This window comes from Strongylocentrotus purpuratus, unplaced genomic scaffold (assembly GCF_000002235.5).
Source record: "Strongylocentrotus purpuratus isolate Spur 01 unplaced genomic scaffold, Spur_5.0 spur5_scaffold_6, whole genome shotgun sequence".
Taxonomy (NCBI): Eukaryota; Metazoa; Echinodermata; class Echinoidea; order Camarodonta; family Strongylocentrotidae; genus Strongylocentrotus; species Strongylocentrotus purpuratus.
Genome location: NW_022145612.1, coordinates 11037790 through 11062258, shown reverse-complemented (window position 1 = coordinate 11062258; position 24469 = coordinate 11037790). Strand labels below are relative to the sequence as shown.

At 35.2% G+C, this 24469-nt stretch overlaps 2 protein-coding genes across 2 annotated transcripts; both read right to left on the bottom strand.

Moving 5' to 3' along the window:
* Positions 1 to 1171: 1171 nt before the first annotated feature.
* On the bottom strand, positions 1172 to 4952 carry LOC115918181 (nuclear protein MDM1-like). The gene is made up of 5 exons (XM_030972490.1): positions 4851 to 4952; positions 4055 to 4228; positions 3292 to 3428; positions 2118 to 2304; positions 1172 to 1336 (listed from the first exon to the last, which is right to left on the bottom strand). Exons 1-5 carry the CDS (start codon positions 4863 to 4865, stop codon positions 1220 to 1222), a joined length of 630 nt encoding a protein of 209 aa, XP_030828350.1. The 5' UTR covers positions 4866 to 4952; the 3' UTR covers positions 1172 to 1219.
* A 3454-nt stretch (positions 4953 to 8406) lies between these two features.
* On the bottom strand, positions 8407 to 24296 carry LOC115919486. The gene is made up of 11 exons (XM_030973460.1): positions 24040 to 24296; positions 18771 to 18825; positions 17055 to 17201; positions 16460 to 16581; positions 15012 to 15141; positions 14641 to 14679; positions 13497 to 13678; positions 12369 to 12428; positions 11848 to 11917; positions 11086 to 11448; positions 8407 to 10426 (listed from the first exon to the last, which is right to left on the bottom strand). Exons 1-11 carry the CDS (start codon positions 24154 to 24156, stop codon positions 10044 to 10046), a joined length of 1668 nt encoding a protein of 555 aa, XP_030829320.1. The 5' UTR covers positions 24157 to 24296; the 3' UTR covers positions 8407 to 10043.
* Positions 24297 to 24469: the final 173 nt, after the last annotated feature.

Sequence of the window (24469 nt, the reverse complement as noted above, 5' to 3'; positions counted from 1 at the left end):
TGGGTTGGGGTTGTAAGGCGCCCATTCTCTTCAATGCTTTCTATCTCAGAACTCCGAGATGACATACTTGGCATTGACTCAGGGGTTGTAACACTGCTGATACTGTTAGAAGAAACACAAATTAACATTGTAAAAAGTTTGCCAACTATGAACACAGAGGTAGAAAAAGTAAAAGGTTGGAGATCTGTAGATGATTTTTCTATAAATATCAACATTGTCCACTCTTTCTATATAAATATATAAAGAAAAGTAACACTGCCTGGTAAAATTAGGGCAAGAGTTACATTGTGTAAGACTGCCTTTAATTGTGCATCGGCTGTATTGCATTACTAGTTCCCATAAATGTAACAGATGGGATATATCTTTAACATGCAAGAAACAACAAACTGTTTTAACTTACTATCAACAAGTTTTTTTATGAATAAAATATTTGTGTACCTAAGCATAGCCCTTTCTAGCATTACAGTTTCATTGATATTGCTCCTTATTTTTCTCTTCCAGATCTCAGAACATATTTTCTTACATTTCCTGAAACCAACCCCTATAATCAGGAAACAAACTCATACCTTGATCTCCTTTCAAGATGTGCAATGTTTCTGTTTTGGTTGGGTTCTTCCTCCGCTTTGTTGTTGTTGGCATGCCAACCTAGCTTTCTTCTTGTTGGTTCACGGCCCAAGTCTGGAGCACTCGCTGAAGGGCGTGCTCCCTCCTTTGGTTCACTGTAGATTCATACAATGGTGAAAATACAATGTGAATATGTAATGGAATCTGAAATGTTGTCATAAGCTCGTATTAATATCTTGATCACAAATATTAGCTATCATGACATAATGTTCACGCTCACTATCATACTGGTTTACCAGCAAGGGAAAGTAAATCAGACATTTAAGCATCATGATAAGAAGTAGATCTATGCTCGTTGTGTGAATTGCAATCAGAAATACTTTTTTAAATTCATCTTTTCAAGCCCGCAGGTCTTCAAAATTTGTTTGAAATATGAACATAACAAATATTTACATTGCAAAATATCCCACATTCACACCAAAAATATTGTGCAGTTTTTAAACGAAAATCATAAAAAAAATTAATATCATTGCTACACTTCTAGCATAGTTTTTCATCATATCTGTTTCTTTAGTAGCAGAGCTCTGGGAGCACTCACTCTTTTTTCTCTGATCCTGTTGTTTGAGTGGAGATAGAGCTTGATGTACTAAGTTGATCACTGGATTCCTCCCATAACTTGGCCTGAGTAGCCAGTACCTAGATGCTGCCTGGTAAAATTAGTGCCTCGGGACCGCTTCTGGTACTCTTTCGCCCTCTCACGTAATTCTAAGACCTGAAAGAACAGCGTTAATTATTTTTTTTAATTCTTATCCAAGTTTAATTTTTCTAATTAAAGATAAATCTGTAAATGCTTAAATTTGCCCTCTCACCTCCTAACATTACTTCCAAATTTACACAAATTTGAAGTGATATACAAACCATACAAATGAGAAATAACATTTGTCCACTTTGGAAGGTAACACAATAATGTTCCCTTTAATTGATATGACCAACAAAGGCAACAATGTAACAGTATTTGTGGAGTCTGAGAAATTTTGGATCGGCAGTTGGATGCTTACATATTAGGATATCTTCAGTACTGGGATGAAAGGAAAAATCCGAATTGTGACAAACAAATTATTGTTTTAAGGTAAACAATGCTTAAAACATCCACCCAATACACCCCTTCCTTAATCACTGATAGAGCATGGGCACACTACAGTGTCACATAAACAGTGTATCTCAAATTAAATAGACTTAAATAGCCTGTATACATAGACAACTTTTCTGGAGCAGTCATCAAAAAATTTGACTTGACATGAAGTTCTTTGTAAACAATGTACTTGAAATCACTGAACATTTTTGGAGCTCCTACAGCATATGGGCCAGAAGCAGTTGCTCCGTGGTCAATTAATTCCTAACTTCAAATCAGACCAAACATTCTACCTCACCCTTAACCCTAACCCTAAAACCCACTTGCAACATTGACCCTATACCTCAAATAAAACCCTAGATGAAACATCTGAAGAGCAAATGTCATGTCACCTATGACTATGTATACCAGAGTGACTTACTTCTGAGAACCAGTTGGGTAAGTCTCCTACAGACTTTGACCTGGTGAGGTGCTCTGGTTTGACCCCTCTATCTGATGACTCACCTTTAGGTTGGACATGAGGAGGATCTGCACCTTTCCATACTCCATTCTCATAACTAAACACCTGAGGGGTTTTGAAGTTGGACTTGTACTCTGACCTCCATTTTCTGAAACGTGAATTTGTATGTGAGATAAAAAAAAAATAACCATTCAACTCTAGAAAGTATAGTCTTTCCCCAAAATTACAGAATTAATCCTTTCGGCAAACAAACCCTCTTCTCTGGAGAATCTGTTGGATGCTATAGAGTGGTGAAGTGTGACGTCATCAAAATTCTGTTTTTTGGAATTTCTCAATTTTTTCTTCATTTTCCCAAAGAGCATACAAAATAATGTCCAAAGGTCGAAAACCAATTGAGTATGTTAAGTATGGGCTGAGATATGATCAACTGAATAAATACATTTCCTATATATAGGAACTCAGTGTTATATTGCTCTGGTTCATAACATTACGAGCCAGAGCATTCAGAGGGTCATATCTCAGCCAATGCTTAACATATTCAATTGGTTTTTAACCTTTTGACATTATTTTTTATGCTCTTTCAGAAAATTAAGAAAAAATAAGAAATTCCCAAAATAGATTTTTATGATGTCACAGCTTCGGTACTCTATTATGTTACCAACCTTCATGTGCATCCTCCCTCTGAAGTAAACCTGGATGTATACTTTTTATGTTTCTAGAACAAATCAAATGACAACATCTTTCAATAAATTTAGTTCGCCTGTTCATAATGGTGTGTACCCAGACATTAAAAAAGATTATTTTCAGGTTATTTAACTTTGTCTTGCTTTCATGTAAGGTTCTATAGTTGATATCAGGTGAAATGCTGGTCAATTATGCATACTCTACCATTGTAATTTCTTGATTTTGTCCTACTCATAACTTGATTTATACAAGTAATGAAAATGGAATTACATTAGAATACATTGTATTTTGCTGTACAGTACTGTGGAAAGACACTTGACAGCTTTATAGAAATAGCATAATCATTTTCTAAGTTCATTTTTATCTGCACTGCCTTTGTTTAAAAAGAGACATAACCAAAAAAAGAAACTCATCCAGATAATATGATGTAAGAGGGAAAGCATGTACTGACCTTACTGTTGCATGTGGAAAGAAAGGTCTCTGTGGATTTTGAGATGATTTGACGAGTCTTGGATCATCATGTGAGATTACAGATAGCACTCCAGCTGGTTGCTGTTTATCAGGGGTCAGCTTCTTACCTCGTTTGCTCTGAGAGATGGAGAAAATTGGCAGGATTATATTTACAATTGCATAAATATATAAGACACATAGACAACAAGCCAGATATGGAATTGTCTCTCCTCAATAATATTCATTTGAAATGGTAAGGATAGTATCTACCATAATAAATTTCATACTTTCATATTAAGTGAGAAAGAAAGATAGAGGAAAATTCTTGAAATGTTTCTGAGAAAGGAATTTTATTATTGAAAATAAATCTGTCCTTAGAAAATGTGAACTAATGTATAGATATATGAGAAGAAGTTAACTGAGTCATACTAGATGAAGACAAACCAAATTTAAATATAAAATCAAGAGTTAAAAGGATAAGTTTAGCAAGTAACCATCACAAAATTTGGGAGAATCTGGAAAAGAGTGATATCATTTTTTTCCAGTTTTGTATGAATAGATAAGTGTGAATAATTATCATACACTACTTTGTATTGTTTTATAGTTCTTACGAGCATTTGTTTTATGCTGTAAGTGTAAAGCTTGTGACATTTGGTGGCACTGCATTACAGTTTTGATTTTGATTTTCTCAAAGTTTACTTGAATGAATTGATTATTTGACAAATCACTGAATTGCTTTCTGTTCTCCCACTGATGAAACTTACCTTTGTTTTGACCCTGTACTTTGCTTTGATCTCTTGCTGTGCATTCTGCATGAGCTGATCTTGTACCAAAGGGCCATTATGGTTCTGCTGCTTGAACTGCCTTTGGTATTCTGTGTGCCGGGGTATCTTATCAGGTACATACGGAGCCAGGTTTGCATTAGAGGTATGTACCATCTAAAGAAATAGAACATATTGGATATCAAATATTCATTATGAAAAATTCATTATGAAAAGATGACATAACATAATATGCACATACCATGTCAACACAAAGTCTACATCTAAATGCATTTTATGAATGCTGAATAACTAATTGGTAAATGAATATTTTTTCAATGATATGTAGCAACTATAGGTTATTTACAAGGATTTGAATTGAGATAGTGGAATAATCATTATTAAATTAAAGTTTTGTCACACATACAGTGTACTTGTATGATACACTGTGGCAGCCAGGATTTTGGTCCATGGCAAATAGCGAGTTAATGATGAATGTCTACTATTAACAATAATGCCATTTCTTCACACATAACATTTTCAAAGTGTTATGCCGGCATTCCAATGGACAAAACTTTCTTATAATCTTTATTCTCTCCACTTGCATGTTCATCTAAGTATTCAGTGAGGATGAATAGAATAGCATAGAGATGTACATGTAATCACCTGAATATTGTACCCCAATGTATGTAGAGGAGAGTATTTTTTAAAACAGGCATTCTAATGGTTTGAAACAAGTATTCCCTGGCGAAGCCATCATATATCAATATTATAATTGTTTAAAATGTTTAACTCTCACCTGTTCTGCAGCCATCAAAGGTGATTCTTTTCATGGTTGCTTCCAGGCAAACTGTCGCTGGTATTCTGATGAATACCTGGGACCACCAGGCCTTGTTTTAATACCAGCACGGTACTGTAAGGCTTCATCAGTCTAAAATCAATCAAACAACATTACAACAGTTCAAAAAGGTTGTATCAGTCAGAATTGTGTGTGTGTGCGTGCGTGTGCGTGTGTGTGTGTGTGTGTGTGTGTGTGTGTTGGGTGTGTGTGTCTGTGTGTATATGTGTGAATATAATGCATCTTTCCAGTCAATTCACATGAAATTTTAAGGCTCAAACTTACATGGTTCTATTGTTTAAAATATTTACAGACTACCTTACTTTTAAACCTACCATGCATTTAAAGTGCTTCTGGTTAGAGAGAGAGAGAGAGAGAGAGAATGAAAGAAAAATTGAAAGAAAAATTAAAAAAATATAACAAATGTAATAGTTAGATCTGAGCTAAACATTTTCATAATCAGTAACATGCTTACCTCCTGTTCAGCTTTGCCCTTTGTTTTTGATGCATCGCCTCCTGCTTTAGGAACATGTTTGCCCGTCTTAGTGATTGCTGGACCCTTAGCTGCCCTGATTGGAGAGGGAGGGGCCACTTTCTTGGGAGGAGGAGGTGGCTGGCTAGGTTTGGATATGACTCTGGTTTGTGCTGCAAGGGCTTTGTTCTTCTCCGTCTTTAGAGTCTTGTCAATAGGTGGCCTGAAGAAGTATACATTTGAAAGCAATTAAGTACTGCAAGAATGATTTAACGTTGATAATATATGGATATCATGCAGATTGGTGCTACTTTTAAGTTCTGATGCATCATCGTTTTTTTTTAAATAAATCTCTACCTCCCCCTTTCTTTCTCTCCCTCAACTCTTTTCTTATCTCCTTCTTTTTGTCCTGTGTTAATTCAAAAAAGAGAAAGAGGTGGATTGCAGAGGTAAGTCTAAATATTCCTGGCTTACAAAACCACCATAGATTTATGGTTGGGAAAGGGAACGAGAAAGCTCGAAACCACATATTCTGAAATTAACTTATAACTGATTTTTTTTTCTTCTAGTCAAACCGACCAATCTGTGAAAAAAGTAGGGAATCCCCCTAAATTAGAAATCACAGTACGTTGATGTTAAAGGATCTCTTTGAAGAAAGAAACCGAAACCGCATAGTTGTGTACGATGAATATTCTATCAAAGACTGTGTGAAACAATAAGTGTGCCCCCCCCCCCTCCCAAAGGGTAGCCGCAATGATCGCTAGGTGTCTACTCTTATTTGGTAGGCTATTTTATTATCATGGAAGATAATTAGTGATTTAGGTCAAATGTTTTTGTTGTTGTAGTTTTCACTAAGTAGTGTTTCAGCCTATCGCTGCTACTTCCTCCTTCCCCGGAAAAGATTCTGATTTATATTTTGCATTTCCGAAACATGATAAAATATACATGAATTTTGCAACGTTTCGAGTTATCCACAACATTTTTAATATTTAGATAAAAGTCTCTCCTTTTGCCCGTGACTTTTCGAGGGCTTTTGTTATGCTGAAGGCTTAAAGAAAAGACCAAAGCAATATACAACAAGTCGGACAATTTAATTATTTTTTAATGTATGTGATACTCATGCCAGAAGATATACTCGTGCATTTAGGCTTTATTCCCCACATTCCAGAACCTTAAGCATCCTTTTAACCTTACCCCAATGCCGTCCTCTATATAGATCTACCTCTCACAATATGTCTTCATTTTGTATCCATCCAAATTTGTTCTTCCTACTTTCAGCGGCTCGTCAAGTTCACGCAAAGCAAGTGTCCATTATGTGTAAGGAGTGGAGCTTGTAGTGGGTATAGTTCAGGGGTTCAGGGATAGAGGGCCTGGGTTGCGATGGGGTTAATATTAGGTTGGGTTTAACATTGGGCTTTGGTATCGTGTTGGAACTAGGTTTGAAAATATCACACTACACGGATTGACACATTAATCTCATAATGTAAAAGTGAGAAAATGTTGTTAAGGTATCATAAATCTTCTTTATCTAAAAAAAAACGCACTTGATGCATATGCGTGTATTACACAATAAATTTACAGATTCTATTCATAGTTGTGTGGTTTGATTTTCACTCAGCAATGAAAATCCCAATTTACATTTACCCCCAAAAATACAATTATATTTATTTAAAAAAAAATATTGCATGGGTATTCTGGCAAGCGAGGAAGGAAATATTTCCTCATATAAGACTTATATAAGTACACATGACATCCTAAACAACTATATCAACAGACAAAGTAGAAAGAGGGGAAAAACATGACAGAATATAATCAATATATCATGTCATAGTAGCAGCACAAAATGAAACATTTATGAGCTAACATTTCAAATATATAGTATTGAAAGCTGAATGGAATAGTATCTTGGAACAGTACCAACGTGGAAGAGATGTCTGCACCAGATGGCGCTCTTACCACAATTTTGACAGATAGGAATCTCTCCATTTGCAATGAACCATCAATTTCCTTGTGTGTTAACACATCCATGCCTATATTGCTAATATTACATCATGATATGGACCTTGTTTGATGAAGATTCTAAATCATTGAGCCCCTCACCCTCTTAAACACACCCACACATGCTTATACACACTTTTAAAAAAAAATATTTGTTTTAATTCATTCCAAAACAATACAAATCATTCTTAGAAATACAGTTGTTTTTCATCTATACATAGATAAATATATTCAATACATAGATTGTACGATTGATAAACAAAAATGAAATCAGTTGTAACATAAAACAAATAACCCAATCCAACCAAACACACTACTACCCCCCCCCCCCGTGCGACACACGACACGACACACACAAACACACACACACACACAACCCCGACCCCACTACCATACACATACCACAAACTGTTCCTAGCCCCCTCATAATACCCAAAATTGGAGCGACAGAATAATAGAAATAATCTATATCAAAAAATGAATAAATGATTATTAAAACGAGGCTACAATAACGCACACTCATCCACCCAGTCACACACGCACGCACCCATACACACTCACTAACACACCACATGCCCCCCCCCCCCTCACACACACACACTTCTATCCCCCACATCCTCATATCGCCAAACCAAAATTCATCATACACCTTAAAGGCAGGTTTAGATATGAAGCATTAAACCATAGCAGTTTTGTTATAGTGAAAATAAAATAAGGTCATGTGCATATTTACTAAAGCTCTGTGTTATAAGATACAGTATTGCCAAGCAAATTACACTTAAATCATTATAAAAAACAAACCATCAAGGTTTACAGCATCATATCTGAACGAGGCATAACCCAGTTTAAAACACACTTTAAGAGGACCTCATTAGCACCGTACGTCTATATGGATTTTAAAATGTCATACACTTTTGTAGTACTGGAATAGTGGTCAACACAAATGCAGCCTTAGTCAATAAGCTATATCAAGATTGTACATGACATAAACAACAACAAATATATATCCACTTTGTAAAGTGTGTTCACAATTCTCATTTCTTTTTCAATTAGTGAATCCTCTAGATGATTCATTAAATGTCCTTATCACCAAAATGCTTTTCAAACCCATCCTGTTTGAATGTCCAACTTTGAAATATATATTCACTTTGTAGAGTATGTTCACAATTCACCTTTCTTTTTAGTGAATGCTCTGAATGATTCATTAAATGTCCTTATCACCAAAATACTTTTCAAACCCATCCTGCTTGGATGTCCAACTGGAAGTGACTGCCATTTTGGTAAACTCATGTCCTAAATTAGAGGAAAATATATTATGTATCTAATTTTTACCTAGAGGTACAGTATGACTACGTAAGCCCTTGTGGGTGACAACGTAATTCCATATTTAGATACATATATGAATTATGAACATATATCTACTTGAAGGCACACAGCCCCTTAATGTAATCTGTTCAGAGCCAGAAAGGTATTAACATTGTATCAAAGTATATAACATAAATATTTTCTTCTGCCTGGAACACAGATGTCATGAGAAACAACATAAATGAAAGTCAAAAAGGGCTAGAACACAATCTGGAATAAATAGATATCATATTGAAATATTCTGAATATATTTCAAAGGAAGTGCAAGTATCATCTATATCAATACACTCTTACTTTCTAATAAAATATGGCTCATGTTATTTTATTTTGAAAAACATGTATAAAATGTTGGCAAGGGAATTAAATGGCCAAAAGATAACACATGACAGGGCGGTGCTCTTTTCTAACATGCACACGTATTGACTACTTCAATTTTACTTGTTCTTTATTTGTTACCAAAAGAGCTAAATATTACATTCATACCAAAATCATTATTTACAATCTCACTAAAAAACATCTTAAACAAACAGATTGTAAGGTATACTAGATTTGTCAGAGAAAATAGTTCATAGGATTCTAGGACACATAATGCTCTTTGGCTTGACATATTCAACATTGGCAAACTTTCTTTGAAATTAAGATCCTCCGTGACTGTGCGATCCTAATCATGGTTTGCAGCCAACTTAAAGGTTGCAAATAACCCCAACGTACTTTACTTTGTATGCGAGGGTTCCATGTCGCTATACTTAAACCAAGATAAGACCTCCAAATATTGCTTCTCAAAAAGATATGGAGTGAGTTTCATTTATGTATTTAAATAGCATGAAAGAAACTTGCTCCAGTAGATGATTGTATAGGAAAGCACATGTACATAACTTAAGTTGAACTTCTGACGCATTATTCTTTATTTATCTTCATACTCCTTATTTTTTAACCCATAGAATGCCGGCTGATCTATTTTAGTTTGATTTTATACATTAAAGCTGTACACAAATAAATTGTATAAATTTGATTGGTACTCTTAAGGTCTATATATTAATACTGTAGACCACTTTATCATGAAAAACACAATTTGTAGATAACGTGCACTACTAATACACTATACCCTCCATTATGTGATGATAGAATGAGAGTGAAATAACACTAGGAAAGTCGTTTATCTTCTGATGTAACCCAACTTCGCGCAGTACCTTATCACTAATTCGTTGACGAAAATGTACAATTTGTAAGGAGCAGGAAATATCTTGAATCTTTACTCTGATATGTTCTATTCCTCATTAAATGATAAAAGGCATTAGGGAATGTGCATTGAGATTCTACTATACTTCATCCCCCAAAGAAGTTAAAGCTAAAGAGAACAGTGTTCTCCCATCCTCCATTGTTCCATCTGAGTACAGTGACTCTAAACCAGAGTCGGGCGATGACGGTTGCTCACATTTAGAGGATGTTTGGACGTCCACGGGGGAATGGATATCCACAACTTTACTGATGCTATCCATTTCTTTGTAAGGCATAGAATCGGCATAAAACTGACTCTCCTGCAAATTCAGTCTTCCATTGATCATATTGTCATGGTGAATAGTTGCTGGTACCATGGAGGGATTGGTGAATCTGCAGGTGGGGTCGTCTGAGTAGATGGTGGTTCCATTCGACAGAGTGAAGTGATTGATGTACTGGGTGCCATTCAGAGAATCACAGTCATCTGCAAGAAAATATTGTGACACTAAAGTTGTCTTTTGAAGGAAATCATTGCAAATTATCAATGAAGCCGATATCAATAAATGTTATGGATTTTCTGCAACACAAATCATGACATTGCAGATTCAGTTCAACAACAACGTTAAAACATTTTTTTAATTGATAGAAGCACACACTAAATAACAAAGCAATTGTAATAAACTGTAAATGCGTTAGCTCCAAAAATAATATGGTTTTAATTTCTTCAGCTTCAGTCTAAAAATCATATAGCTGGGTTCTAATAATTTTACTTATAACATAAGTATAACAGCTATAATTAGTTATAATTAACTTCTATGGAACCAAGGAGACTAAATTGTTATAATGAAACCCTGTTATATTAAGGCTAAGGAACACAGAAATATCAATATCAAGAATTGGGACCTGTCATTGGGACATACTTTTATTATTTTTTTGTTATAATTATTATTATTATCAACATTATTTTCTATATCGTTATTATTATCATTATCTCCATCATAATCATTTTTACTATATATATTGTTGTCATAAGTATTATGAGTATTATTAGTTATATCATTGTCATTGTTATCATCATTATTATTATCATAACATTGTTTTTATGCTATGATTCCCCTATGTTATGAAAGCAACCGGTCTTACTATAAGGAATGTTCTTGTGATGAGACATGGATGATAGTGTCGGGTCACCTCCATGCCTCGTCTCCTTGGGAGGACCAGGCGTTCTGCTCCTCATGTAGGAACGGACGATAAAAAACAAGATCAGGACCATCAGTAATAGGCCTAGGACTCCACCCAGAGCTCCAGAGAGTGTTGCCAATGGAAGACTGGCTTCCGGTTTGACCACCGGTGTGACCACCGGTTTGACCTTCGGTTTGACCTCTGGTCTGAGGGAGGTATGTAGATGTGAAGATGGTGTAGGCGTGGCTGTAGGGGACGTGGTTGGGTTAGAGGGGGTCGTCAATGATGAAGGATGGGTCGTAGATGAGGCAGGAGTAGGCATAGCTGCAAAAAAAGATGAATTCCCCGTAATCATACATGTCACAAGGAAATTATCCCATTGCGTACGGGAACCAGGAGGATTTTGTATGAAAGCCTATATGGAAATGAGATTTCAAATGGTGAAGATCTTCAATAATCTTCTTCTAGTTATCTTCAAAGGGCTATGCAGCCTATATATCACATATATGAACTAAAGATTGCAAGCGGTGTGAGGAAGACATATGAGCTTTAAATGGAATACAGGCATAGCATGCTAATCCCTGGACGTTCTTTGTACTGTCAGCGTGCTGCCAGGCTGTTCCATTATTATTATTATTAAGTAGCATAAGGGAGGAGGATGCGTTATCTCGATTGAAGGTAGCATGAATGGGGATTTGAAGATAAATAGAATTCAGAACTCACCTTTAACAGCAATGTTATTATAGGAGTTAATCCATGGACATCCATCGCACAGTGTTTCACTAATCCATACCTGAGGTGCAAAAAGAATTCATAAAAGGGGTTAAGTTGTTTTAAATATTAATAAACCATGAATATAAGTATATGAATAAAAACAATATATTGCAACTTTTAAAGTCTGATCACAATCGTGCAACCTTCGGTTATCAAGAACTGATGATGATCTTTAAGATATTTCTTAAAGGGCAAATAGAGAAAAGAGAAAGATATTTGTAAAGTTATGAATATCATGGACATATAACAAGAAATTTAAAAAAAAATGTAAGTCAAGACTAGTAAATCAACGCTTCTGAAATGATAAACATATCCGTCAAAATCAAACAGAAATAAATCAATCAAATCAAATCAAATCAATTTATTTTCATGTGATTTGGAGGGTAACAATTTGATCAAAAGCATGTTTAAAATTATATACACTATTAGATCACTTGATTATGTTTTACAATGTTACTTTCAAAACTTACATATGCTGTATAAGTTCCCTCTAGCACGTTGTTGAAAAGCACAGTAGGAGAAGAATTCTCCTGAATGAAATAATTACAGAAAGGTTATGGAAAAACCTGTCATGAAGCCAAAAGAATGTTTCTAATATAAATTGGAGATATACTTTTTTTTTTTTAAAGTGCACTATATTTTTTTTAAAGTGCATAAGAAGATATCAGGAATGAGAGAGAAAAAGAAACAGAACAAACAAGAACATGCAAAAATTTCACTACTACTACTTTTACTTCTACTACTACCTTTACAAGCTACTACTACTACTACTATTACTACTACTACTACTACTACTACTACTACTAATACTACTACAAATACTACTACTTCTACTACTACTACTACTACTACTACTACTACTACTACTACTCCTACTAACACTACTACATCTACTACATCTACTACTACTAATACTACTACTACTACTACTACTACTACTACTACTACTACTACTACTACTATTACTACTACTACTACTACTACCACCGCTACTAACAATGTTTTTAACAATGTCACTACTATTAAGGCATAAAAACAAGATGTTACATTGCCCTTTAGGTGCCAGAACCTGTGTCGGTCGGTCGGATATCTTATTTTTTTAATACTTTTTTTCCCCTCAAAACGGCGACCGTCGCCCCCCTAAAAAAAAAACCCGGGAACATCGCCCAAATCTCGCCCAAATCTTGCTGGTTTCTAGCTGGTGCAGTGCATGGTATATACAGGTACGAGGCTATGTCTACTTGTTTACGCTAGCAGGATTTGAGTGAAAATTTGGGGGAAATTTGATGATTTTATGCATTTATATCCCATTTAAACAAACAAAATACATATTTTTTAATTCTTTAAACTTTATTAAAAAGCTGACCGTAGATTTTAAGATTTTTTGGTCGGTCGCAAAGGGCAATTCAACATCAGTTTTTGTAACGCCAAATACTGATGCCATTGACTAAAAATATAAAGTATTAAGAAGTTTATTGAATGAATCCACGGTGGAGGCCTGGCAGGTGTTCCAGACTTTAGGGGCAAGAAAAGTTAAAAACAAGTTACGTAAACTTCAGTTATATTCTTAAACATGAGCTAGCAGCTCATTAACTCACCAAGTTTAGCATGGGATTGAACCTGTAGGTCACCTGATAGTGCTCGTAGTTGCCTTCTTGTTTTTGAAGCATGACTTCATAGACTGTATATTTATTGCTAGGCCAAAAAGTCACCTGCACGGAACCATTGGCAATTTGAGTAAGGGTTGGTCGAAAAGGTGGTCTCCAATCGTTAGGTGATTCTACATAGCAAACAAATTCATGTTTAACATGACACAAGTGATCTATTAACCTACAACAGAATCATATAGGTAAGGTTTTCAGAGTTACACTGTGTAAGTCCTTTATAGGAATATGAGCCATGAAAAGGGATGGGTTTTGCTTATAATTATGTAGAGCTCTTGGTATTCAACGTTTCAACCATTCTCCAGAAGACGATCAGAGAATACATTGAGAGCCAATTAGTAACACCCATCAGCCTTATTCAGGGCTCTTATCCCTTGAAAAGAATTACATTGTGTACCCCTGAAAACTTGAGCTACAATTTAGTTTCACCACCATAATATTGCTGATATGTCACTCATAAAAAATAACCCATAGCAAGACAGTGTCACCTTAAAGTGATTTTTGGGGCATTCTCTTTTGATCCAAAAATGCTGAGTATTGCACATAATCTATGCTTTTTTAGCACGAGCAAAAATCACAGGAAATATGGGATTCATTCTTGTTGCAGCACATTGTGCTATTTAATTGGCAACATTGATGGAAATATATGTAATTGGAAATTAAATAGAAAAATTGGCAACATTGGTGGAAATCGTGACCATTGTTTCCATCTACATCTTTTCCATCTTTTCTAAGCGCATAGGGACTTTCTTTATGTGAGTGATATGCGCTATACAAATAACGTTCATTATTATTATTGTTATTACAATTGGCATTTTTGTTGTCTTTTATAATATTTATTTGAATAGGTTCAATCAACACAATTTTCATTTGCCCTACGGAATGAAGAGTAAAATCAAAATTGTTGCCAAATTGAAGGGGCAAAGATGACCCATTTGGACGTGTTGGGAAATCCTGAACCTTTCCGGATTTGCTCCTTCATGCATATGAAATGTATTGTCTAAAGATCAGAACAGAGAGCTGGCATGAAACATAAAAAAATGGTCAAAAGGGTCACATGTATATTCAAGTAACTTACCAATATTGCATACAGTTAAATTTGATTCCTGTCCACAACCTGCACAAAATATAATAAATCAGAAGGTAAATATATATTCAAAAGAAAAGTAGCGTCATTTGAGGCACTGTTTCTTTGCTCATGTTAATGAATATGAAAATAATGAAAACCATTACAAAAAACAAAAACATCTACCAGGCAGTGTAAAATTGATTCTTGCTCTCATGAGCTCTTTTGGATACGAAATATCTATATTTTCTCCAGCTATCAATTTATACTCCTTTTTTTATATTTTTTAATTAGAGCTCTTTACAACTTTTTCTACAGTTTTTTGAGAGTTTTTTTAGTCAGATTGCTCACTACTTCCATACTACTTTTTCACTGCCACTTACTTGGGAGTTTTGTTAGAAATCTTCCTTCATTTGAATTATCATCATTGTTTGGTAGGCTGCGGATAATGGTGATGTAATCCATGTCAGGCTGTGCAAAATCCCCATACTGGCATGTCACTGAGAAATTGGACTAAATTATGAAAATAAACAAGAAAAAATTGCATAGTTAAGGTTACAAAAAGATAATTTACTCTAAATGCTGGTATATAGTCCAAATATAAAACAATGCAAGTTTACAATACTCTCTATGAATGTAAAAACACAAAATACTTGCTGATAAACTACTTGAAGCATCTGTACATACAAACACGCAAAAGGAGCCTGAGTCCTAATTAATTTCCGCGCATGTGGCTTTACATTATCTGTAATTTCTCCATGCTTCTGTAACTGTAAGCTATACACACTGTTGGTCATAATGGTGGAATAATTTTTGTTACCCCAATTTATTGAATGATTTTGACAATGATTTATTTCTAATAGATCTAGATAATAGTAAACATTCTCAGATTTTATTGAATGACAATTGGGGAGTGTTTGTTTTGCATGACTGCTAAATCATGTGTGTGCTACTATGCTAATCAACTAACTGAATTTTAATTTCATTTTCATTGATCTTTGCTTGTTTTTGGATGGGTGGTTGATTTTAAACATACATGTATACAAGGAGGGTACAATTTACATATTAGGTGACTGATGGTACCCTTTAAACCTAACTAAATTGTAGATTAATACTTAGGTAGTCTAATCTTCTCCATGAGTTACTTTATTGCAGGGCTAGAGCACATCAAAAGCAATCCAAGTATGTGGAAGCTTATATATGCATATTTATATTAGATTGACTGGGTTTTGAGGGGTACATCAGAAATATTGACCAAGCTAAGATCATATTGACGAGGGCAATATAAAGTCTTAGCGCGGTCGATATTTCCGATGTACCCCGAAAGACGCCATGTCAATATAATTATTATTACCTATACAAGGCATTTTTTCACAAATGAAACAACTTTGGTTTTAAGCAGTTGGATCCAACTGCGCAAGCGCACTGATGGAATATGGCAGAATGTTGCCCTCTGATTTAGTACAGTGGTCTACGGGGAAAACCCGGAAGAGGTCAATATGGCAAATGTTGCCCACTCTGGATTCGTATTCGGAGTAGCGTTCAAAATACGCAGCTAAAATGCCGTGTATAGGTAATAATGTGAGATATTATCTTAAATTTCAATATTCTTTTTGTTTGAAAATTTTCATTTGAAAGACTTTCAAAATTTGAAGAATCTCGCTTTCAATTTCCATTAGATAATAAAATTATATGGATTGTTTTTCAAAAATATCTTTTCTTAAATTTGATAACCGCTATCTGGTAAAATAATACATGTATATTTTAATGGCTATTAAATCACCTTTTTTTGTTAATAGCGTAAAAAAGTAAATAAAATAATGTGACTTACCTGAGCATCACTAACCGTCAATGTTCTGTTGAATAATATTGTGACACAGAAGGATTGCGTTGCACAAATACTTTGGTGACACATGACTTTAACTTCATATCCAGTCAAATAGTTGATACGATCTGGACAAAATAATAACAGCCATGAGTTTTCTGATTATGATACATCCATTATGTTCAAACAACATTGGTACATTCCATTGGTATGGTTTAAGGCTTGATTAGTATTATCATCAGATATCATACCGTATTTCATGGGGGAAAAAGCTTTAGTTTCCAAATTGTATATAAAGAGGGATCGACCCTTCTCTCTGCCATGTCTATTTTTAATGGATTTTTTTCTTTACATAATTCAAATAACTTTCAAATGGGCTGAAATTGTGTATATCTGTGTACATGCATACTACATTACGTCACTAGCATAGGCTTTTTTTTAGTTGGGTAGAAGGGGGCAAATATCCTAAAATTTGCTGAAGAGGACAATTTCATCACCTAAACTTTGGACTTGGGTACTGAAACTAAGCCACTTCGGTTTCAAGGTGAGCGCTGGTCATGCCCCTTAAATCTGCAAGTGGACAGTGCACTGTATCATTTACCTGTCGAAGCCTTCCAGCGAGGGGCCAGATCAAGATAAATCTTCCCATCTGTTGCTATGTAGGAGGAGGAGTAGGAGTCTAAGCCAACCTGGAGGGGAGGACCAGGTGCCTGATTGACAGGTACAGTGCCATCGGTTTCACAACTACCTAATCGAAGTTAAACAAATATATACAATATTTCATCAATTAACAGAGCTGTAGGTACAGGGAAGCGAATGCCTCAATCAAATAATAAAGAAGAAAAAATGAGGAAATTGAGAAAGGAAATTGACAAGAAAGAATAAGCCTGGATCTCCTCTAGCCTCATATTTAATTTCCCCCAATAAGATCAGCGTCTCCCCCCTACACAATTATTGTGGCAGTGCCCCCTCACTGGTTGAACTCACTCTATGCCACCATTAATTTTTTCTTTAACCAAAAGAAAAGAAGAAAACAAAACAAAACAAAGATAAATGTTCATTTGATAATAGTTATATGTTTGAGATGGATTTAAATAATAATAATAAAAACGCTGCTTTTAAAGTGCCTACCATCGAGAGTCTCTTAACGATATAACAAATAAAATACAATGATAAACAATTACAAATCACTAAAATAAAAAAATTGCAAAAGAACCTACAAATTACAATACATATGAAATATACATCAATGTGAACAGAAATTCTTAATCATTGAATAAATGTGTCTTAAGACAAGTTTTGAATCAAGAGTCCGAACATTTTTGACATTTAAAGTTAGTTTGTTCCCATATTGTGTTTTCTTTGGATGATTGACATCATTTATTTTCATATGTTTTCTTTTTTTTTGGCACTTGACCCCTAAGCTTGCAATTACACTTTATTCCTCGTCCTCTATCTCATTTTTTTGCAGGTAAGAGATTGAGTTGCTACCAGGATAAAAGAAGCTTAACTTTATGTTTTACCTCTCCTCAATAGGATATGGATCCCAGGTATTTCCCCACCTTTACATTTTGGTATCAAAACAAAGTAAAAAAAAAAGGTATCGAAGGCCTCAAAGCATCCTTCAAACATTGTCCATGATGTAAAAACAAAGATATCCTATTCAAAGTATAAACTCTGCATTAAAAAGTTAGTGTGAAAGAAAAAAAAATATGATCAGGGATATAAAGAAAGAAAGGAGAGATAAAGAAACAGAGAGAGAGAGAGAAAAGAGAGAGAACGGGAGAGAGAGAGAGAGAGAGAGCTGGCTGGTATAGAGCGATTAGTGGCAGGGGAAAAGCATACGCAATATGTGTGAGGAGATAAGAGAAATAATTTAAGACACACACCAAAAATTATAAACTTTAAATACACAACACAAATGGATCCTTTCCTCCATTTTCCCAAAGGATCTGTTGAAAAACTCTGTCAAATGTTTGCTTTTACCTGATATGATTTAAAACAAAAAAATCAACAATTTAACAGGTAACTTTGTACTAAGCACTGTACAGACTTTACACAATGGGAGCATTTTAATCAAGTACTTTGCTGATCCAAGAGTTTGGCATGCCAGAAACTTTTTTGCTCTTGCCAATGACAAATATGGCACCTAAAATATTCATCTCCAAGTTTTTGAGTTTTCATCAAAGTTTTCATTTTTTGTCAATTTATTGTGAGTTCTTCCTTTTTCTTCTCTAGTTACGTTTTGTTTGGAATTGATAAGATATCATGTATATATTCTTCTGAAATTAATACATAGAATTGTAGATGGACTTACTTGTGGTACTTATAACGCATGGTGGTAAAGATATACCTGGAGCTCCAGTTGCATCCTGTAAGAGGGAAAATAGAATGATTAAATTACAAATCAGGAAACTTATTCTTCATTCAGGTATACTCAGGTATACAGGTATACATCTTCTGTAGAAAACTAAAATCGTACTTAGACATAATCATCTGATGAGACTCGGAAGGTCATGAGTTCATATCATTTGAGGGGTTAATTACGCCCCTCTAAACTCTCAAGAGATTTGGGTCACTTTCATACCGATTGGTTTCAGAAAATGTCCAAAATTTCTTCTTTAAGTGTCTTCCCAGGGCCTGATGTTGGCAGCTATTCAAATGAAGCCACTTCAATCATGTCACAACACCCCCCCCCCCCACATACACAAAATATAAAGTAAGCTAATACCAGGTACCAGGTACAGAGCAACCTCCATGAACCTCAAGCCATCCATCAATGGCTGATCTTAACACGATCAATCGCAAAGCCTTTCAAAAGAAATCAACCTAAAGCCACTTCCAAAGCTTTATAAATCACCTATTGAAATCTGTCAAAATTACAATGACAATGAAAATCTTTGACAATTTGAAGAAGAAAAAAGAAAGAAAAAAAAACATCAGGAAAAAGTAGGGTGTCCAGGAAGGGTGCCCCCCCCCGGGGGGGGGGGGGTATGCACTGGACCTCTGGACCTCTGTTAGTATTGAGCTCTGTTTCAAGGCCAAGTACTAAGTCCAAACATCAGTAAATAACTTTTCTTAAAATACATTATAATCTGAATCATGGATAGATCTAGGGGGAAGGGGTCGTTTTTGTGCCAGATAGCTTTTTGGGGGTAAATGAACACCCAATAATTTTTATGAGCACTTTTTGTTGTTGCTTGCTGGTTAGTCTTCTGGGTTATTGGTTCCCCCCCCCCCCACACCTTAAAATTTCAGATCTGCCCCTGCTGATAGTTAGAAGTAAACATGTTGTAAAAATCTCTTGATGGTTATCCAGGAGCTCCTTGGTGTCATTTCGCTGACTACCCGTAACAAGACGTCTTTTACTGCCATTTACAATAACTTGCATATACAGCCTTGTTGCGGACAACCGTGGATTTGTTTTAAGTTGAGCATAGACCTAGTAGGTCCATGGATTGAGCTAATCAAGCCTTTATAATTATGCTGATTGTACACAAATTGTACACAAACCGTTTTCGCAATACAATAAAAGACTTCATAAGTTTCATGAAGTACAGCAGTACAGGGTTATCACCCTGGTTATCACCCTGGTTATCAACAGATTGCCAAGTCTAGAGAGGAAAACCAATGTTAAATAAACCTTTATAATAACAAAAACTATGCGCGTTTGGGGTTGTATGACGTTTTCTAGCTTCCTTCCTCATATTCTTCATAATTTGGTTGGAAGGGCCTGATTTGAACACAATCTTTTCAAAGGGCACTTCCTCATTTGGATAAATTTGTAAAACACAATTTTTGGTAGTAGATTACTATAAGCAAGTCTCTAGATTTTATTGTGTATCCACATAACCTCTTTGTAAGTTAAGAGCTTAAGTGCTCACTACTCCCATATATTATAGACCTATATATGAATTTATCATTGGCGTTCATTATGATCTATATCATGAGACGATTCAGACAATTCAGCTTTGATTACTAGCATATTTTGTGTGTAATATAACTTCACTGAACTTTGACCGTTGTTATTATTATATTGAAACCTGATGATATGATTCCCTACGTGATACACATTGTTCTATGGTTTGAACTTCATGCCCCACTTGATTCTATCCCCTGAAGTTGAAATATCATCCAGCACTTTGCCTTGCGCCTAGGCAAAAAAAAAAAGGTTTTCCCCTTTTAAGAAATTGTTTTTATATGAGCCTGGGTAGGATTAATCAAGCCGTAACAATCCCTATAATTTTCAATACTTAAAACGAATTGTGATGGGGATCTGGACCCCCATTTCCTTTTGCTTGCATAGTTTGTATTATTATTATTTTATATTGCATTTGACCTCCATCATGAAGGGTGCCAGTTGAAGTCAACATCCTTGCCCCCCCCCCCTTAACAAAAAATAAAAATCCTAAAACTGCTAGTGAATAATGATGAGAAAGGTGGTAAGGGATAGTCTATACTGAATCAATCACATCGTCATTAAGATGAGACAAACACCATTACATTTGGATTCCCTTAGAACCAGACTAGAGAGTACTACAAACCGAAATAGATCTCTGTGTCATGAATGTTGAAGATTTCTCTGTAAATTGACCCTGCATCAGTTTGACCTTTGACATGCTGATCCACAATCTTCTGAGTTCATCTGCCTGCATGTGGGATACGTGCTGCAGTATCAAGATTAACAATCTTTAAATGGTTTGTAAACTTATGTGACAACATAATGGGATATACCACTCATAAACCGTACCCTAGAGTCCATGCATAAACATACTGCCTATGACACCATCTTTGGTGGCAGATCTAGGCATAAATCTTACTTCAGTTGTCTGCAAACAAGAAAATCTTTTTTTTCCCCAATTCCTCTTCTGAGAAAAGCTCCACAAAAAAATACAGCAAGAAGTAGCTGGATTAAAAGGTTGTGCTTAAGGTATTCAAATTAATCTGAATGAGTATAAACTAAAATATTTGGTGTCATAAACAAGTTATTTGTACTACAATCTGAGTTCAAAGCGAAGTTCTTTTTTCCCATTCCTTTTCTGAGAGAAGCTCCACAAAACAAAAAACAGAAAGAAGTAGTTGGATGAGAAAGTTGTGCTTAAGGTATTCAAATTAATCTGAATGAGTATAAACTAAAATATTTGGTGTCATAAACAAGATCTTTGTACAACAACCTGATGGATAATGCAATGTAAGTTTGTTCCAAATGTAATGAAACATCAAAATACTTCATCCGGCAAACATCGAGATACTTCATCCGACTTACACTATTATCTGGGAGGTTACGCATGCCTGTCTCATAAATGATTTCAAAGGTTTATGCAGGTGTTGTGTGTGAAACCATTGACAACCAAAACGAATTGATCCCTCTCTATTTTGTATACATCAAACTGGCATACTTTTCACTCAATACTATAGAGTACCGAAGCTGTGACGTCATAAAAATCAATGTTTAGAATTTCTAAATTTTTTCTTCATTTTCCGAATGAGCATCAAAAATGAAGTTCAAATGTCGAAAATCAAATGAATAAATGGTTTTAGGCTCTGGCTCCTAATTGTTAGGAGCCAGAGCAAAAAACACTGAGTTCCTATAGGAAATATATTTATTCAGATGGTCATATCTCAGCCAATACCTAACATATTCAATTGATCTTCGACATAATTATGGACTTCATTTTTAATGTTCTTTCGGAATATGAAGAAAAAATTGAGAAATTCTGAAAATTGATTTTTGATGACGTCGCACTTCACCACTCTTTTGGATTGATTTTTGAAGGAAAGGACTATAACATAAGGTGAAGTTCAGAGGCTCAAATCAAGTCTCAACTATATATATTTCTTCCCGTATAAATAAAATTATAGAGGCAGTATAGGGTATCAGCAAACCTCTTGCCCACTATTAAGAACATCTCATTAATCACCTAAATAAGTTATGTAATGGTTTTATTCACAAGAAAATCTACTTAAAAGTTCATTACAAATTTTCCAGGATAGGAAGAACAACCTTTTTTTTAAATCGGAATTCCAAAAAGTTTAATTTCTCTTTACTACATTCCTTTGTATGGCCAACTCTTAATTTTCTGCATAATGAAACCCTTTACAAGTTATGTTGTTCGGACTTTAAAGACTGTTCTGAACCACAAGGGTATTAAGTTAACTCGGTGTTATTCTTATAGTATATGAGTTAACACATTGTGGCTCCAAATAAACTGTATATGTTACATAAATGTCGTATGTGATACAAACGTTTTATTTTGGCAATGCACTCTTTATTGATCAATGTGGACAAAGAGTTAACAAGCTAGAATGTGAAGTCATTCAATGTTGACAGTGTGATTTATGGTCTCATCCTGAATTATTCCTACATAAACAGACCATTAAACTTTCAATTTTGTCGAAAGTATGGTAACCAGAATCACATGACTACTGTTCCCCTTATAATGGACACTATGACATTCCATAGGAGATAAATTCATCACAGTTACAGTTTATTACCCACAAAGTAGGCATCAGTCAGCCATATTTGATGATTTGAGAATCACAGACAGACAGACATAGGCAGAGAAACGTAAAGATGGGGAAAAAGATCGAGAGAGAAGAAAGAGAGATAGTGAGAGAAAGAGGGAGAGAGAGAGAAAAGGGGGAGACAGGGAGAGTGAAAACGGTAGGCATGCACATTTTACATGTACCTGTGGACTCTTTTGTTCAATATTCAAACCAAGATCAAAAGTGTGAAAAAAAAACCAACAAACAAGCACAAATAGTCGGCCCACTTCAGCATAAACATAACAACAGACATGGCAGACCTCCATCGAGGCCAACATAGCTAAGCTCCTTCCCAAAGTCCAAACACTTCCATTTTCAGAGTTGGGGAATCCCAGGTAGGCTTATGACTTTTGTAAACATTATCTTCAAGTGCTCTTTCACTTTCATCAAAAGTGTGATCTAAAACTGTTCCATGAAAATTACACCTTACCTTCAAAATGATTCTGGAATGAGAAGAGAATCTAGATCTAGTTCATAGAAGGGTTACTCAAAAAATAAAACGCGACCATTTCAATATTCATGTTAATACTTGACCTAAAACAATCAAACAAGCTTTTGAAGTCAACCCATGCAGGTCACTTATATTGGATAAAAACTTGAATATACTAAAATTGTTTTCCGTAACCCAGTAAATCAAAAGTTAGAGGACAAAAGGTTTTTAAATCATCCAAAAGTGATATTTCAGTTAAATTCTCTACTATTCTTTTCACTTTTCTGGAGTGTAAAATGTAGGCCTGCATTAAGTTAAATCAGGAGTTGATCATTACATAATACATTTGCTATATACCAGCCACTTCGCTGGTAATCCACTCAGATTTCTCACAATATAGTACGTCATATCCCTACCATCAACACTATCAAATATGATCTGTCAACTTATCAGCAGATTTTCGGACGATGTCACGACTTGGAAGCTAACATTTTCAAGTTGTTTTTCGGAACATAACATTCTATGCAGCACTGATTATGCATTCGGATAAATAGAAGTATAAAGAAGAAAAACAAACTTTAAACAAAAGATGTATAGAATGTAAACTTACCGTTTGTTGACAGGGGCTCGTGCATGTCAGTACTCCAGAGCTTGCTTCAGATTTAAACAAAATAACATTTAATACAATTCCTACCAGAGTAGGGAGAGATAGTGGAATTCTAAACATCTTTGCCTCGCTCGAGAGAAACCGTGTTTGTGGGCCTCTGGAAGCTCAACACGGTACCATTTCCCACTACCTGTGTGTGTATGTGTACCGCGTAATTTACTTCCGGAGGCGGAGCACGTACATGATTTACGGGGGATATAATTATGGTCGATGGGGAAAAACTTTCCAAGAATGAAAGTATAAACCCGGACTCTGAAGTAGCAAGCTAGATAGTTTTATTTCTACGCTGTTGACAATGAAACGGGGTGGTATGCGGTATGTGCCCTAAACTGACCCGGGAAACTATAGTAAGTTCTGGCATGCATAGGTACAC

Bases quoted from the DNA above. Each gene is read 5' to 3' on its own strand.
- LOC115918181 (XM_030972490.1), bottom strand. The intron at 3,429-4,054 runs GTAAGTTTCATC...TCCATCTCTCAG, and splicing joins AGTACAGGGTCAAAACAAAG to AGCAAACGAGGTAAGAAGCT. The intron at 2,305-3,291 runs GTCAGTACATGC...TTCACGTTTCAG, and splicing joins TTTCCACATGCAACAGTAAG to AAAATGGAGGTCAGAGTACA.
- LOC115919486 (XM_030973460.1), bottom strand. From the start codon at position 24,156: ATGTTTAGAATTCCACTATCTCTCCCTACTCTGGTAGGAATTGTATTA. The intron at 16,582-17,054 runs GTAAATGATACA...TATTTTGTCCAG, and splicing joins TCGCTGGAAGGCTTCGACAG to ATCGTATCAACTATTTGACT. The intron at 15,142-16,459 runs GTAAGTCACATT...TTCATAATTTAG, and splicing joins TGACGGTTAGTGATGCTCAG to TCCAATTTCTCAGTGACATG.